This window comes from Lygodium microphyllum, chromosome 24 (assembly GCF_053477565.2).
Source record: "Lygodium microphyllum isolate KBCC chromosome 24, Lygodium_microphyllum_v1.1.10, whole genome shotgun sequence".
NCBI classification, from domain to species: Eukaryota; Viridiplantae; Streptophyta; class Polypodiopsida; order Schizaeales; family Lygodiaceae; genus Lygodium; species Lygodium microphyllum.
In genome coordinates, this window is record NC_141158.1 from 97777414 (window position 1) to 97796718 (window position 19305).

Genomic DNA, 19305 nt, shown 5'->3' on the forward strand with positions numbered 1-19305 from the left:
GCATGAGCCACCGATGTTAGAACCGCCTGTCAAAGTACGAGTAGCCACAATCACTAAAATCGACGATGAGGATGAGGAAGCTGTAGAGCCCTCATACCTCCATATCACAGTCACTGCCAACCAAACATGCACTTTTAATGCCCTGATCGACGAGGGAGCAAACTGCAATGTCTTAACTCACAATCATTGGACCCAACTTGGCAAACCACAACTTCAACCCGCCACTGCCAAATTAAGCCCATATGGGGCCCACTCATACACACTTCTGCGCAAGTGTAGAGCCGCCGTATCTATCGAGTCTGCGACTGTACCACTGATTTTTTACGTGTTGCCAGACACTAAAGACGTGGGCACGGAGTCGCCAGTGGGGCGAACTTTCAAAAAGCAGGCTCGCTGCAATGTCGATTACGCATCGTAGTGCATCCACCTCGCAATAGGCAACGTTCGCATTCTTACAGCTTTCAGCAAGGGCTACGCAACCTCATCCCAGGCCACAAAGCCACCAATAAAAACATATGTAGTCAAGTCTAAGGAGGGGGTAGTGCACGGCCGCCACTCCCCGAATTTCATAAACCGCAATCCATGGTAGCCAAAGCTAAGGCCCAACAACCTCGCCTTCAATGGATGCCTAAACAGCTGCCATAGCCACCTAAGAGTCGACGCTTCTACCCTCATAAGACCAGATTCTCTAAACCTAGGAGGCCCAGACGCAGTTACAGCAGTAGATGCGTAATCAGTCATCTCATAGATGGGTCCCCAAAGCCCTCTTGCACGCACAAGGCTACTATGAGGGCAATGCTTGGCTATGGATACCTAAGGCCCACATGGCCAAAGGCACCACTCATACGCCAGCCTCAAGCTTGATCATCCCAAAGACCGTAAAACCTCAAAACCATAACCCGCAAAGCTTTCCTGACCAGCAACCATCAAGTTCATCCATGCGTGAACCCAAGAGAGTCGCCCAAGCCTATCGACCCAAGCGACAGCCAACGTCACAAGAGTCGTCACCTGCCAAAGTCAATCTGACTTTCCAACTCCATCCTGAAAGCAACAGGCCATCACTCGAGGCTGCTGTTAACCCATCCATAGTCCCAGCGACCCAATCGCAAGCTCAAGAACACTCACAACTACAACTTTTTGTCGCCAAAGGCTCAAGTCCTACCAACCCCTAACCACCCACAGGCCTTAGACCCTCTTACGAGAGAAAATTCTTTCTCACACTAGCAGCTAATTTAGCTAAAGAAATAGGGAACGACGTGGTGGATTGCATTAAGCGACTCGACGCCACTTTTGTGTCGCTAGCTTTGAGCTATGATCGCCTGGACTTAGGCCTATTGGACGAATCCTTCGCAATCAAAGTTCAAACAATGCCTTGTTCTTGGGAAATGTTTAAATTCGCATTCGCAAAAGCCGCTACCTCCACTGCTGAATTGCTCAGCACTGAGATCTCCAAAGAGCAAGCAATCAAACAATGCCTCATCACATCGTATGATCAGTGAACCACTTCTGCCATCACTGGCCAAGAAGTTGCAAAGCTGTCAAGACTTGCTGAGACGGAATCCCAGTTCTTAAGGCATTGCTACACTCTTAGGTTGCAATGGGAAGTTGAAGGATGCTGAATAATTACCAACGCTGAGCAGCGCCACGCTATAAAAACAGCAGAGTACGACCCCACATATGTCACGCCAACTGCATATCGATTGTTAACCACTCTTCAGTACCATCCTATAGAAGAACACATCAAAGGACACCCCTACCTCGACTGCTTGTTGATCGAGGAAGAGTTACACATTGTTAGCCGAGTCAACTCTGGTGACTTCCTAACAGATGTTCTCACATACATCACCCAAGTGGGGATTAAACCCTTTGACCTAGACCGTGAAGCTCATTTGGAATACAATCCCAATTTGTATACTTGGCTCCTTCACAAGTAACCCCTACACCCCCATGCCGAAAGCCCTTAACCTTCTGACCCTAAATCCTAGGAAGGATTCTTCTCAAGCTAGAAGGGGAGGGGGTAAGGTGAGTCAAATCAGAATTAGTAAATCAAATCAAAGTCAGTGAAGCACATAGACATATATTATGGAAAACGGATGGGGTAGGAAAAGGGCATGAAAATTTTGAAGTAAAGGGCAAAAAGTCAAAGTCTGAAAAGGAGAATCTACATTGGATCTTAATGAATTCATTCAAAAGCATAGAGTTTTTCTTTTTCAGCAAATTATTATGTCGCAAGCACTAATGAAAATTACGGTTTATGACAAAAACAAAAGATGTCGCAGCAAGACCGCGCCCACCGACTCCCATTCACAAATGAGAAAAGAGAGCAATATCGCATCTACCTAGAAAACCGCACCTTCAGCCAGCTTAAGTTTCGAACCGTCCGCAACATAGAAGTTGTGGTGGCTAGGGAGGAAGCAGCTAGGAGGGTGGTCGAGCAATGTAACCTCAGCAAGTACCTTGAAAAATTCTCACAGGAGCTGGACCACCTGAAGTGTGTAGAGTTCCTCAGATCATACGACCCAAACCAAGAATACGGCACAGTGACGGTGTGTAGAGGAGAAAGTGCCAAGCACGTGCAAGTCCGTCTAGACCCAGCCTTAGTGGAGAAGGCATTAGGATTGGAGCCAAAGACGGAGAGAAAACAGAACAGGGATGTCTATGCTATGCTGAAAATGAAAAAGGAGGAGGTGCTCACCAATGATGGCATAGCATTCTAGACATCCCCGACGCAGAAGCTAGGCTGCAAGCAAAGCTAGTACATGTACTCTTCTCCAGCCAGCGCTACAACTCCCTGATACATCGAATCAGCGTGCCTGTGCTAGAGAACATAGCGGCCCACACTCTGGACAAAGTTGACTAGAACGGGTGTGTACGAAAAACTATCGACCAGGCAACTAAAGCATTGGCTTTAGGAACTGTGCCAGCAGGTAGAGGGTCTCCAGCCTCCAAAGCTACAGAAAGGAAGAAAGCTTCATCCAAGGCCTCTTACATTGGGTATGGAGGTGTCTTGACTACGCTCATCCAAGAGGCAGTAAGAGAGACACAGAATGTAGAGAAGGGAGAAGGAGAAACGACCAATAGGACGCCCCCTCACCAGGACAGAGAAGAATCTACGGATAGAACTGAAATAGATGAAGAAGGGGAAGAACAGGAAAGCAGGAAGCCCCGTTTTTTTTATTTGAGGCCATTTCGAAGCCTGTTTTGGAGGCGGAAGTTTTTTGCACGCACTCAGGAAAAGGCCCAGTTTTATGCTGTGCAGCCACTATTCTATAGGTCTGTGAAAAGTTACTGTAGAAATTGCATCGTATACTTGTGCGCAGAGACATTGGGAGTTACAGAATCATCCCCGTTGCCTATTGATACAAAATCGTCACTAGGAAGTGACTGTGTGATCAATACCACTTTCGTCAGTTTTGCAAATTAGCCCTTGTGAGGCTGAAGTTGTGTTCTTTGCAGTGACAGAATTTTTTGCAGTGTTCTGTAATGGCGTCTGATTCTCTTTCACAGATTGTCACTGAAAAGCTTGACAAGAACAACTTCCAAGCATGGAAGTTTAGAATGACGAATTTCCTTATGGGAAAAGGATATTGGGAATTTGTTGCATGAAATGAAGAAGAACCAGTTCTTCCTGATGTTCCCAATCAACAGCAAATGCAGGCATTCAAAGCATGGCATGAGAGAGCCAAAAAAGTTATATACTGGCTGTCTATCAGTATTTCAGACTCTATGATTGTGCATATTCAAGATGCAAGTACCCCAAAGGAGGCATGGGATACTTTGTCAAAAATGTATAGCACAAATACGTAAGCCAAGAAAATGCAGCTCAACCAAGAGTTGCATAATGTGCAAAGAGAAAATATGAGCATCAATGACTACCACATGAAGGTGAAGAAGATTGCATATGCACTTGCTTCCATTGGGTCGCCAGTGGAAGATGATGATTTAGTTTCTGTGACCTTGAATGGTCTAGGAAAGGATTATGCACAGTTCCGAACATCCATTTCCATCCGTGAAAGATTTCCTGATTTTGAGAAGTTGATTGCTCTTCTAATTTCTGAGGAGCAGAGAAATGGTGGTGCATCTTCTTCAGGAGGAACTTCAAAAGAAGCTGTCTTCTACTCAAATACTGGAAGAGGTAGAGGCAGAGGTAGAGGAGGCCGATTTGGAGGCCGTGGTAGAAATCAGAATATGCAGCAAACTCAAGAAAACCAGTCCTATGGAGGAGGATGTGGTAACTCTAGAGGTAGGGGGAGCCAAAGAGGTCGTGGTGGATGGCAAAGAGGTCAAAATGCAAACAGTAATGTTGAATGCTACTACTGTAGTAAAATGGGTCATATGGCTAAAGACTGCTATAAAAAGCAGAATGACATCATGAATAGAAAACTGCAACAAGGAAATTATGCATCTTCTAGTAGACAGGGTGATGACAGAAATGAGCATTTGTTCATGGTACAGCACATGAACAATTTTGTGACAAGTGTAGAAGAAAGCAATGATGTATGGTATGTTGACTCAGGTGCATCAAACCACATGACAGGTCATGCAGAATGAATGGAGGATGCAAGAAAAATGAAAAAACCAGGATTTGTGGAGACTGGTGATGATATTGCACATCCTATTGTGCAAATTGGAAAAATTCATTTGTCTATGCAGGATGGGAAAAAGAAATACCTATCCGATGTATTTCATGTCCCGAATATCACCAAGAATCTAGTTTCTGTTGGTCAAATGATTGAGCAAGGCTTGCAGGTCAGATTTAATCCTCATGGATGCTTTGTTGAGGATATGAAAAATAAAGGTCGCTTGATAGCAAAAGGAAATAAGAAGAGCAGAATGTTTACGTTGGATGTAGACATGTCTGAATTGAGTGCAGCAATGTTTGCATATGGGACCGGTGTAGTTGCAGATATTGATATCTGGCATAAACGCATTGGTCATGTTAATGTACAACGACTTAAATCAATACAAGCCCAAAATATTGTTGCATGATTGCCTAAATTCAAGGTTGCAGAAATGCATAAGGTATGTGAAGCCTGTCAGTTTGGAAAATAAGCAAGGGAACCATTTCCTAGACATGTTCAAGAGAGTAAGAAGCCATTGGAATTAATCCACTCCGATGTGTGGACTACTAAAGCTGCATCTCTTGGAGGCTGCCATTATTTTGTCACTTTTATTGATGACTATAGCAGAAAAGTTTGGGTGTATTTTATGAAAAAGAAAAGTGAAGTTTTTGGGCATTTCAAAACTCTCAAAGCTATGGTTGAAAAAGAAACAGGTCTGCAAATAAAATGCCTAAGGTCAGATGGAGAGGGAGAGTACCTCTCAAATGAGTTTGCAAGGTTCCTGCAGGAGCATGGCATAAAGCAGCAATATTCATGCAGTCATACCCCACAACAAAATGGAATTTCAGAAAGAAAAAACAGGCATATTGGAGAGGTATCTCGTACCATGCTCAGCGAAAAAGACTTGCCATATTTTTATTGGGCTGAGGCAGTTACTACAGCAGTCTACATAATGAACAGGACTCCCAGTGCAGCAATACATGGCATGACTCCATAAGAGAGGTATACTGGTAGGAAACCAAATATTTCTCATTTGAAAATTTTTAGCTGCATTGTCTATGTTCATGTGCCAGATGAGTTGAGATCCAAGTTGGATCCAAAAGCTGAGAAGTGCATCTTTATTGGTTATTCTCTGCAGTAAAAAGGGTATAGATGCTATAACCCTTCTACTCGTAAGTTTACAGTGAGCAGAGATGTTTTTGATGAGATGAGTAGCTGGTATAAACCAGTAAATGTGATTGATAATGTAGATGCACAAAATGGTAATGTTGCACAGAATTCTCAGCAGCAGTCACAAGATATTAGTGGACTTGGAGCGTCCTCTAGCAGTGGTTCACATTCTTCTCCATGGACAAGCAGATTGAGATCAGAAGAATCTTCTCAAATCAATGCAGATAGTGGTATGCAGGTATCACGAAAAGGAAAAGAGAAGGTAGATCAGCCCATGTTTGATGTGAATGCAGGTCACTCTTATGTGGATGGTGAATCCAGTGGCTCAGAACAGAGCATTGATGATGAGTTGGGTATTACTTCTATTGTTACACCTGGAGTAAGGAAGACCAGGGATGTTTTGAGAGCACCTGGGAGTGAACCCACTTTGCGTAGGTCTACCAAAGTTAGGTATCCTGTGGATAGGTTGAAATATGATGGATTTACAGCCATTCACTATGCATATATGGTCAAGGTGATATAGGAATCAGAACCCACTTCTTTTGAGCAAGCCATGGGAATAGAAAAATGGGAGAAAGCCATGGATGAAGAAATGGATGCCTTGGAAGCAAATGCTACATGGAAATTGGTACCTTTGCCTAAAGGTAAGAATGCAATGGCTGTAAGTGGGTTTATAAGGTGAAGCACAATGCATATGGTTCTGTGAACAGATACAAGGCAAGATTAGTAGTCAAGGGGTATGCACAAACATATGGCATTGACTATGAAGAAACATTCAGTCCAGTTGCAAGGATTGCAACGGTAAGAGCAGTCATTGCTATGGCTGCATCAAAGGGATGGTCTTTACATCAGATGGATGTAAAGAATGCCTTCTTGCATGGTGATTTGCAAGAAGAGGTCTATATGGAGCAGCCACCAGGTTATGTGCATACTATTCATCATGAGTTTGTTTGTAGGTTGAAGAAAGCCTTGTATGGCTTGAAGCAAGCACCTAGAGCATGGTCTGACAAGATAGGACAGTATATTGTCACTATTGGCTTTCAAATTTCCAAGGCAGATTTCTCACTTTATGTGAGAAAAACAGAGAAATATATTATGCTACTTGTCATTTATGTTGATGATTTGATTATGATATGTGACAGTGATGAAGATATCCTTCATGTGAAAATGCTATTGAAGCAGAAGTTTGAGATGAAGAATTTGGGAGAGCTGCGTTATTTCTTGGGCATTGAGGTGATTAGATCACCAAGTGGGATACGGCTCTTGCAGAGGCAGTATGGATTGGACATGCTGTCCAAATATGGGATGACAGGCTGTAAGCCTATTTCAGTTCCTTTGGAGCAGAATGTAAAGCTGAGCGCAGATGCAGGTGAGCTTTTGGAAGACCCTACTATGTACAGACGCATAGTAGGAAGCTTGATTTATATGACTATTACCAGGCCAGATTTGAGCTATGTTGTTGGACTGGCAAGTCAGTTTATGCAGGCTCCAAGGAAACCGCATTTGGATGCGGCTAGACGCATACTCAGGTATGTGAAGTCCACATTGCAGTAGGGACTATTTTATGAGACTAGGGTTCAGATACAGCTGCATGGATACACTGATGCTAATTGGGCTGGTAGTATTTCTGATAGACGATCTACCAGTGGATATGTGTTCTCTTTTGGGAGTGCTGCAGTTACTTGGAGCAGCAAGAAACAGCCTACAGTTGCCTTGTCGAGCACAGAGGCCGAGTACAGGGGTGCAGCAATGGCTGCATGTGAGGTAGCTTGGTTGCATAAGCTACTTTATGATATGTATCAGCCTACAGATGGGCCAGTTGTCATTTATTGTGACAACATGAGCAGTATACACTTGGCAAATAACCCAGTCTATCATGCTAGAACAAAGCACATTGAGGTGCATTATCACTATGTACGGGAGAGGGTTTTACTAGGTCTTATTGATCTAGTTTATGTCAGCACAGAGGATCAAGTAGCTGACATATTTACGAAGGCATTGGGCGCAGAGAAGCTGCGCAAGTTCAGAGACCTGCTTGGTGTGCAGGAATTGGGATTGAGCTCGAGGGGGAGTGTTGAGATATCGAGCTCCACTCGTGATATGCCAGGGTGACCATTGTGCATTTATGTCACCGACTTGTCAGTTGTAGATGCAGTTGGTACACCACCCATTAATAATAGCTACATGATAGCTATCCTTATCTACTCTAGTTCGTGGCTCAGTTAGTATGTCACCTTAGTTAGTTGAGTTTGGTTTGAGACCCATATATAGGGTTCTTCTATTTCTTTGTATGAGAGTTCTTTTTGGCTTACACAACTAAGAAGAGGAAAACAGTTTTCAGCCTCCACCTTTGTGTGTATTTCCCCATTGTGCAAGCAAGAAAGCTACAAGTGAGACTCCTTCCTTCTCTCCCACAATCTTGACAATAACAACCTTGCTCACAAGTTTTATGGACCCTACAAGATCGTTAAGTGCATTGGAGACTTGGCATATAGATTGAAACTACCCTCTTCCACTAAGATTCATAATGCATTCCATGTTAGCCAACTCAAGTCTTTCTATGATGCTTGTGTTGATACAATTGATAAGCTTCCATCTATAGATAAAGGTCTTATTCGGTACATTCATGAGGCTATCATCATAGGTCAACGTGAGAAAACGTTTCCTCTCGCTCTATCATTGAATATTTGATTAGACGGAGAGGTCTACCACCTAAAGAAGCTTCATGGAGACCCAAATCTATATTAGATAAATTACATATCTATAGGACACATTGGTGGTTGTAGCATAATTAATGTGGAGCCAATTATGATGCAGACAGGATCTTGATAGTAGTCTGTTTTAGAGTAGTTTTTATTTTGTCAAATTTTCAAAATTGTGCCACCTACATAGAATCAAAGTACTCTTTAAGAGCTACATTATGGCAGATTAGGTTTAGTAGGGTCTGTTTTTACAACAAGCTGTCTTCTTCATTTTGAGTCTATTTCTTGAAGACTTTAAGGCTCCAAACTCTTTGAAGAACTCAACATCATGTGTATAGTTGAGGCTTACTTTCATTTCTTCATTGCAATCCATATGTCTTCAATCTTTCATTCTTTTCTCTACTTTGTAGAACTAAAAACAGAGTAGTACTCTATTTTATCCATCCTTTCCAACTTTTGTATGTTTGTTTTTGTGGGCGAAAATCTTTGGGACAGGATGGATTGTAAGACGTTGGAAAAAAGAGATGTTTAGTGTAGAAATAATAATAGTACCTTGTTACACTGACATAGATATAAATGGAATAGACATGTAATTTTTCACATCTTTTGAAACATTAATATATTACTGACTCTTACCTCACCTCCTTGTTCACAGCTTCTATGGCTTCTCTTCTTTTTCTCTCTCATTTTCTAGTATTTCTCTCTCCTCGTCACTCTCTTTCTCCATATGAGACCATGGTACATTTTATAGATAACACAATTAGCCATATGCCTCCCCTACTCAATACTAGATAGTGGTGCTTCAATAGCTACAACAAAACTACCCTTTTGCAACCACCACAAACGTATATTAATTTCCTACACAATATTCCCCAACCCTTTTGTAGCCAATACATGACCATCATGTAAGCTCACATTAGGTAATCGGTTCATCTACATTGTCCTCAATAACCAACATACAACATACATTATTATTATTACTAGCTATGGGCATCAATAGCACTTAATGCAAAGGTTGCTTTTATAAATGAAATTTGCATAAAATCAATATATGCTATATATCACAACACAAAGTGCTCGTGAAAGAATTTATCTATAGAAATAAGCATTATCCACAATGCACAAAAATATGAAAACAATTAATCTAATGTTGATAGTAGTACAAATAGATCCCAAAATAAACCCTAACGAAAAATCTAATAATCTCATGCCCTATAACCTTTCCTGCAATATTAGTCAATAGGCGAGTACTCATCAAATCTCATATTGAGTCTAAAAATACGCACCTACAACTTGGAGAAGAAGAAGCAACTTGTGGGCACATAATATAGTGTATTGAGAAGCATGAATGAATAAGTTCACAAGTTTAGTTTTCCCTAGAATAAATAGTAGGTATATATGCAAAGCCATGAAAAATACCTAATGAGGAACAAAAACTATCTCAAAGATCGTAAGTGTATTCACATGCATCACTATCAAACTTTTTATTCCTCTTCTTCAGTTATCTTGCAAAAGTTCTCCCAAAAATCTACTGGAGTCTTCCCTTTCTAATCCAAGTTGAGTCTGAGGCCATCAACCAAAGAGGCTACATGGCAATCTGTTAACACTCAAGCACTACCATTGTGATATTTGCAATTAACAAGAATGTGGAGGCTACTAACACCACCCTCATGAATAGAATGATCAATTTGTAGAATAACTAAATTGACACCCAAGTTAGGAATTGTCGTTTTGTGGTAATAATTGCATTAGAACAAATATTAATTTTACTTCAAGAAAAGGATATTCACATAAACTATGTAAAGTGCATTACTAAGTCCTTTTTATAGCATGTTAAGAGGTACATTTAAGAATACTCCCATTAGTAAGGTTAGAGAGTACCTAAGGTGATCCCATGCCTTAGATAATCACAATTGCATGGGATAAGTTGTGGTCACGAGTAGAGTGAACTAAGCTACCAATTGGATAGCAAAAGCAAAAATTGGTCAACAACGAACTAAGTTTTAGGTGGGATAATCTTTTTGACAATAAACCTACTAGAATAGAGGACACATAGCTAGGTGGTGATCGAGTACAACCCACACTACTATATAACCCCCATCCGGTGGGCAAAGAGTCAAAGTGCCGAGTTCAAGGAGAATACCCGACTCACTCAATGCCTTGCCAACTCCCTAGTATGAGGCATGCATTCCCTTAGGGAATACACAATTAATAGTTCTAAAATATTGAAGCTTGAGCTAGTAGCAAAAATAAAGATCAATCGTTGGCAAAGTAAAGCAAGTTGTCAATTTCGCATTCTTTGATTTTTCTATTTTTTAATACACTAGTGAAAAGTTCTCTTTACCAATGAAATAATGTTGGGTACTACAAACTAATGTATCATACCTTAAGGTGTTGTATAATGAACCCTGCGCATATGTCAAAATAGTGTAACAGCACTCATGCCTTTTGAGTGCTCCCTTTAAAAGAGATGCCAAGTTATTATTTTAAGATGACCTTAAAAGTTTAGGAATCCTCATATTCGAATCTTGTGGGTAGAGACTTTATACATTAAACTCAATTGACCAAGTTCATAGATCCCACAAGGTAGGGACAATGCTGCTCATGGAGAGGTACTAGAACACCTAGTGAAGGTTACCTCCTCTAGCCTAGCTAGGCAAGTACTTTACATGTGGCATCAAAGCAAAATGTTAAAAAATCAAACCAAAGAGCAAAATATCAAAGCACAAAGTTTGACTCAAACAAGAAGATTGCTAGAGCAATTGTATGTTGCATCTAAAAAAAGTGGAGAACTATTTAGATCCTCAACATGTTAACATATTGTCCAAGGGATGCCCATGATTCTAGAGATTATTCATGTTAATTGGAAAAGACACTTTAGTTACACTTATGCGCTCATAAATTATCTTTTCTTATTGGCCAATTCCTCATATATGGAAATCCAAGAGAATCAGTAACTTCTCAAGTATATTCAGCCACCCTCTTAAAATGGATAAGGGCGTAAAAGGTTGAGAGTGGCAAAACTTCAGTCAGAGGCTATGGATGATTATTTTTCTACTACAAACACCTTAATCACCAACCAGCCATGCTGCCACAACGCTGCCTCGTTGGGAATACAAGACTTCAGTGCAACAATGGAGTGAGACAGACCTCTCAACCTTGGGAGGATATTATGAGGGGGATGAAGCACTAGTGGCCCTCCACCATCTCGAGACATCTGAGAGTCAAGTTCAATGGCTGCCTTAGAGCCAAATAGTAATAGAAATGTCAAAGTATAACAATGTCAATTTTAATCAGTGTAATATGGCTTACATTCCAAAAAATTGTTTCTATATTCTAGCACCCTCTTTAATACTGCAGCTAAGCCAAGAATTGACCCCTTCGTGTGAAAATAAGGGCCCTACATTACAAGCAAGCATAAAGACCTTAGGCTTAGTTCTGGCGCATGTTTTCAGAAAAGAAAACATTCATGATAGTGTCCATTCCTGAATATGACTACCCTTTATGTAGACTAACAAAGTTGGCCTTTCTCCCTTGTTCATAGCCAAAAAAACAAATGGCTTCCCACTATCATAAAATGAGCGCAGCAGAGAGAACTATACAAATATGTGAATTGTGATTGCACTATGCTGTGAAGAGAATAAGTGGCAGAGAGTGCTGTTATGTAACAGTCCCACAGGCCAACTCAAATAAATTTTTTAATAATGCAATGCATTGATAACTTACATTCCTGAAAATCTGGTCTCACTGTTCCAGACTTCCCTTTTAAGATTGCAGCCAAGCTGAGAATTCAACCATGGTGTGACAAAAAAAGCGCATCTTACCTTACCAACAAGCATAAAATCGAGTGTAGTTTTCATGAATGCCTTCAGGGAACCCATCCCATACTTTAAAACACTCACAACTACAGTGCATAGTACATACACTTCTCTAGCATCACTAGAAAGTTACACTCGAATAGGCAGGATTGTATTAAATCAAAAAATTTACATCAGTTTCCAGTGGACCTGATTCAGGCAAGCTTTCAACTTGACAAGCTCTTCCTTTGCAAAAGAGCCCACTGTGTGGGCAGCCTCCCAGTACCCTATCACCTTAAACTTGATATTTAACCACATTACATTTTTCCTACTTCCATGAAAGCAGAGCTGGTTTCTGGCATCCCACAATTCTTTGAAGGTCAGAGTTGAAGGTCAGAGCTCTAGTTGAGCTGATGATCCACCACTTAAAACTGACATTTCAGTATACCCATATGGAGGATGCAGAACTGGATGCTGGTTCTTTTGTCCATCCGAGGACAGATCCTCATTCGTACCTGATCCCATGTACAGATCCTCATTCGTACCTGATCCCATGTATCCTTAGTGACACAACCGCTCCAGAAAATGTGCTTGATGGATTCCTGGTCACCACAGACACAGTGAACATCTGAGATACCTCTCTTCTGCAGGCCTCGCTCGCCTTCCGAGCCATTCCGCAAGCGAGGGGGAGAATTCCCATCCCCAGTTTATGTTGTCCTCTAACTGAACTACGTGCATGCCTTCGTCTATCCTATGCTGCTCTAGAATTCTGTTCCAGGATTCCAGCAGATTCTCAGTTAGTCCCTGCACTTTAATCTTGAAGATTATCTGAGTTTAAGCACCTCCTCTGGGATTCACCACCTATCATGAAGCATCTGGTCGAATTTGTAAACAAGTTCTTCTAGCATCACTGAACAGGGAGTCTTCCCAAGCCAACACTTGTCTAATAACTTAGCACAGAGTGCATTGGCTTCCAGATCTACTGACAACAACTCAAGACCCCCGGATTCTCTGCTGCGCTTCAGTTGACTCATGCCTATGGAGGCCAGGTAATGGTTTTTACCACTCTTCCCCCACGGAAAGTTGCTGATCATAGAGTCCCAGCTGAGAATGCTATTCTTACTCCAGTATGTTGGTGGCAAGTAGAATCTAAGGGCCGAATAAATGAAGTGGTGCAGTATCTTGAGCTTCACATGGACGGGCAAGAGGTGTTTTTCCACTTTGCCAACTTGGTCTTCAATTTGTCCAACACCTATTGTGTCCTCCTAGCAAGGTGAACATTCGTACCCATAGGAAAACCTAGGTACTTGTATATTGCTCCCCTAGGTACCAAGTGTTAGGCAGCAATATGCACACACTCACAATGAACAAGTGAACAACAAGAGAGGAGAGTGCTAGAAGGTCACATCCACCGAGTGAGAATGAATGAAGTACAATCCCTAAGGTGCTAAGTACCACACCCACTAACAGGTCTTCACACAGAAAAAAACTATTCTCCAACTAGAGGGCAACAAGTGCCTGTGAGATAAGGGTGCGTTTACACCAGAACATAACCCCCCTTGAGAAAATAATGTGAGCATATACAAGGAACAAGCAGATCAATCCCCAACCAGTATCAAGCCGAGAGACTTGCGAAAAGCTTTGAACTTCTCTCTAGAGAGAGCTTTTGTGAGAAAGCACTTTCATTCTAGATTGACTCATATGCCCCAAACCAGCTATGCTACAAAGACACACTTGGCTGCTTGGTTAAGGCAACAACATAATCACGCACACTAGATACGTATAATGGATACAGAGTATCACTTTTAGAGCATTTAGCAACAATTCTAGAGCCCTTACATATTTTCCATTTGCTATCCCCAAAATGGTATGATAGCCTTCATCATCTAGCTGCTGCCCTGTGCTTATCAAGCTTTTTTTTAGCTAGGGTACATGCCTCACATTGTACAAAGCAAACATTGAACCATACTGAAATGCCAACTGCACACTACCAATCCCTATAATATCGCATGCATAATTGTCCCCCCAAGTGGACAACACCATGTCTTCCACCATTGTAGTCAGAGAGCCACTCCTGGTGTGGTGTTACATGGAATGAGGCACCTGAATCAAAAATCCAAATGTGCATGCCATTATCAGAATCTACAATCAATGACTGTGCACTAAAGAAAGAAGCAAAGAGCACATCACTACCACTGTCACTCTCGTGACTAACTAAATTGACTTCCTCTATCTTCACATTGCTCTTCTTTGCATGTTGACAGTACTTTTTCTCATCTTAGTTATCATCAGAATTTTTACATTTGGCCTTTTCTTTTTTCCACTTGAAACAATCCTGCTGGAAGAGCCCTTTCTTGCTACAATGATCACTCCACATTTTTCCCATGAAATTTGTTGTGTGCTTTGTTGTCAAAGTTGCCTTTCTACTGGGATCTACCTCTAGTATGCAGTACCTTGGACTTGGCTGATAAAATATTTTGCCTATTGAGCTCTTCCATGGGTAAAGAGCTCTCCACATCTAAATATAACACCATAGCATTGGAGTTACTCATTGCTATCCTAAAAGTGTCCCGACACTCAGGTAAGATGTACAACAAAAATATTGCCTTGAACTCCTCATCAATGTGAAATTCCAAAGCAATCAACTAGCTGAAAATAGAGTTGAACTCATTCAAATGTATAGACATGGTTGTACCTTTCTTCGTACAAAAGGTCCATTGATTTTTTCAACCAACAAAACTTGCTAGCTACCCTTTTCTAAGTATATAACTCCTCAAGTCTTTGCTGCATATCATAAGCAGATTTTAGTTCCTCTATGTTGAAAAGCAAAGTGTCCAACATTAAAAACTCTATGGTAGAACGTGCAAGCTCATCTAAATCATCCCACTCCTTTTGGTTCATGGTTGCTGGTTTTACTCCTTTTGTTTTGATGTGCTTCACCTGTTTCTTCTACACCAAGACATTATAGCACTGCTTTTGTCACATAGCAAAGTTGTGTGCACCCTCAAGCTTTTTAATGTGCAAAAGATTGCTGCTATCACTGCTGCCCACCATGATTTACAACTCGAGTGACTTAAAGATCAACAAATGTAAGCCCAAATGTCACACAAATGACCAAGGTACAAAGCAAGTATCAACCAGCAATAAAAAATCAAGTAATTGCAAAAATTTCAGAGCTGCAAATTAATTTTCAAAGATACAAAATGTGTGCTACAACACACTACAAGAAATTGCAGCCATATCACGGGATAATACATCAGTTACATGAGAAAGCCACAAATTGTAGCTGCAATTTCTGCTCTAAATGCATCCACAAGCACCAATTTGACTCTCTTGGCTAAAAGCCCCAAAATTTCTCTGCTCAAACTGCCCAAATGACATCAAACATAACTCCCAAATGGATTGCACAAGCCAATTTTGCGAAAAAATTTCACAAATTTTGCAAAAGCCCCAAATTTGTCTTGGGTCCTATGTGCTCAATTTGCATAGAAACTGCATTGCAAGTATATATCAAGACCAAATTTGACCCAAATTTTGCAAAAGCCCCAAATTGTACAAGGTCCAATGTGTGAAAATTCCAAGAATTACACCTAACCCATTGTAATTTCTCCACATATGTGAAAAGCCCCAATTTTTGAGACCCGAGAGTGTTCAAGAATACACAATTTTACTCTAATGAGTAAAATCTCCCATGTGCACCAAAATCCCCAAATTCTAGGGTTAAAAGCATACTCAACCTCTGAGATTTGTTAAACTATGCTCGTACGCATGAGAAGACCCACCAATTTTAAACAAAGGATAAACCTTTGATGGAAAATAAAAGATTCTTTTTTTTTAAAGAAGTGCAATGGTGATTGGTTGTCTGTCAAATCCTACGCCCGCACTATCTAGCTCATTGACGACATGTCCCATGCTGACATGTGCCACACTAACCTACCCATCGACAACCTACCGCACTACCACCTGGACAACCTACCACACTACATCTTGTCAAGGGCTTGTTTGCCCTACACTGACTTATCTACCCTATTGAGGGCTTGTTGGCTACTGCACACACTTGACCAAGACTGATGACCTACAACCTTCATCAACCTACAACCCTTAGCTCTAATGTATCGATTCGTGGTGGTTCACGAGTAATGGAGGTTCAATGTTAGGCAATGGCAACTGTAGAGAGAGAGAGAGAGAGCAACAATAGTAGAGAGTGATGCACACTGTGTGGGTACGAAAGATGTAACACTCTTTAGATTTTTGATAGCTATTAAAGGACTAAAGTACAAGTGCAAGGGTGTGTTCACACTTGAGCACATATAAAAGGCATGGTGATCCTTTATTTCCAACAATAATGGAGCCATGGAGCTGCCCAATGATCCCCAAGCAAAGAGGGAAAGAAATACTAATGCTCCGACTTTTACGCATATTGTATTTGCCTTGGATTGTGGGATGATCATAAGGTAGAGTCAAGGAGAAGATATTGAACAAGGATTAGAGCTTTTGCTTTTGGTTTCAAGCACCAATTTGTTTACTAGTTTAAGACCAACTGTTTAGGGTTTGCAAGCTAACATACTATTTTGGTCAATTGTGAGTGTCTAGATGAAAATGAGACTAAAGCACTAACAAACAACAAGCTTGGAACCAATCTTGGCAGTGACTAGTCTCAATTATACTTTTTGAAGGCCAATTCTTCCTCAACTTAAAAAATACTAAAAGGAACACCTAGCTTTGGAGTCAATCGATGTCTTTTTACCAAGTCGAAGCATTTTGGCTTTCTTTGTATGTTACATGCAAATTTTCTTTGTTAGGATTAGTCTTTGCAAAGTAACAATTTATTACAACACCATCTTCTTTCTAGAAATAAGCTTGTGGTCCTCTCTAAGAGCAAACACATGCAATTTGGCTAACTCGATTAGCAAGGAGGTTTTTATTCGTTGAATATAGAATATGCCAAAGGAGAAATAGTCAAAATGTCTCATGACAATGGTAACAAGACTGAGGAACAAGAATCCTCTCCTAAATAGCATTCTTCACATATTTTTGAGACGCCTATTGCTACAAGTAAGGACATGCATATGAAAGCCACAACTACAAAAGTTGCTGGACTCCTTTTTGACACATGCTTGGTTCTACAAGCATACATTAGAGTCAATTGTCATTTTTCAAAAGGGGTTACGTCACAAGCATGTAAGTATACTCTTAGAGATTTTGACATAGATAACCATGTATACATTGTGTCAATCATGGGCTTGGCCATAAATAGAACCATGGAAATGTTTAATTTCCAACTTTTAATGCTAAGATTACAGAGATGCACCTAGGAGAAACTATTAATTAAAGTCCAAAGTTTGGGCAACATAATTAACTACCAATGTTGGAAGTTCCCATCCATGATATTCAAGGATGTAAGAGTATGTCACAAGCATTAGGACATGCATACACATTTACAGGTCATGCAAACAAGAAAGACGTGAAAGTCTATGTTGGTGAGACAACAATGGTCATTGCAAAGATGGACTGAGTTGGAGGAGCATACACTATGAATTCATGGGCCAACAAGTACTCATTTGCTACTGTCGAAATTAGGGTTTAGCAGCCATAAAACCTAATCATCTGAGCACTCGGATTCTAAAGACTCAGACATGACCAAAGTAGATTGTAGCAATTCACAACTGCTACTTTTAATGCAAGCCAAACTTCAAACGTGAGCTATACTCATGCGACAGGAAACTTCGAGTTAATAAAGTTGGTCATACCTGCACCAAGAACAGTTTCCTGCACGTGTCAACATCAATATCGATCATGCCATGCTGCACCACCCAAATTGTATCACCTGAGTCATCGCACAAGCCATGCTGGATAGAAGGAGTTAAATGCACATGGACTGTGCAAACCATGCTCGAAATAGTAGACCAACTACAGAGAGAACTACAGCTCACACATTCTGATACAAAATTGCAACATCATTGAACTATGTATAAGCCAACATCCTTTGCTCGGTATATACAAAACTGCCACAGTAATACTATATTAATTCAACTACCAATGTCTGCCACACCAATTGAGCACTGATTTAAAGCCTGAAGGGAACCAATCAACATCCAAATACCTAGCTGCAGCATGTCAGAAACCACATTTTGTGACTCAAGGCTGTATACTGCGTTGGCTAGTATTATGACTATATATCATATACAGCCTGATTCGGATTACAATTTAAGCATCTGATGCTCGCACTGATCCATCAACTGGATGTATATAGTGTTGGAATCAGATGCCGATTCCCTGATACTCTGTCTCCCTAGGATAACAGCTCAAGCACTAGTTCAACATTAGGTATATAACCTCCAGAGTTCATTGCTTTTTTGACCCTTCTCATTTTTTCCTGTATGTTGTCAGTCTGAATGTGTGTTCTATCTCCGACAACAAAGTCATGAGTCTGGTTCTGCACCTCGATAAAAGCCCTACCGGGCTTCTTCCAAGCACGAGCAGACCTGCGGAGGTTTTGTATGTTGCGAACTTCATCCCATCGATTGGTCTCGGCATAGATGTTCGACATCATGACATAGCTGGAGGCATTGTCCGCAGGCGAGGGGCCCTGGTCATCGAGATGTTCTCCTTCTGCAGCGGCGGTGGATAAAGGCCTCGAGCCAGCTGCAGTCCGCGGCATCCATAATGTCTGAAACCGAGCACATGCTGCCACAGGGCATTTGAGTCGCATCTTCTCGGGCCAGAAATTAAGGAGTGCACAGGGGTTGGAAGCAGAATCTCGACGCCGACGGGCAGGGACCGGCGCTCCAGCACTGATGTGATCTCTCACTGACCCGGAAGGACGAGAGAGAGACGGCAAGGAACGGGAGAAACCACGGTACCCAACATAGAGGAGAGAAGAGACGCACGCGCACGGGGAAAGAGGGAGAGGCAGAGGGAGAGGGAGAAGGGGGGTGTGTGTGCGAGAGAGCGTGTTTTCGTGTGTGAAGGTGTGGAACTAGGGTTGCATGATAAAGATCTCATAAATGCATTTCTATTGACCACAACCTACGTCAAGTCTTAGCATTTGCTTGGGCATGACATGAGACGATG

The 19305-nt window shown here is 41.3% G+C and overlaps 1 protein-coding gene across 1 annotated transcript; it reads right to left on the reverse strand.

Annotated features, from left to right (window-relative positions):
* Positions 1–18523: 18523 nt before the first annotated feature.
* Positions 18524–18943, reverse strand: LOC148015408 (putative pentatricopeptide repeat-containing protein At3g49142). The gene has a single exon (XM_087665198.1). It carries the CDS (start codon positions 18941–18943, stop codon positions 18524–18526), a length of 420 nt encoding a protein of 139 aa, XP_087521324.1.
* Positions 18944–19305: the final 362 nt, after the last annotated feature.

Coding starts and splice junctions, on each gene's coding strand:
- LOC148015408 (XM_087665198.1), bottom strand. CDS start 18,943: ATGCGACTCAAATGCCCTGTGGCAGCATGTGCTCGGTTTCAGACATTA.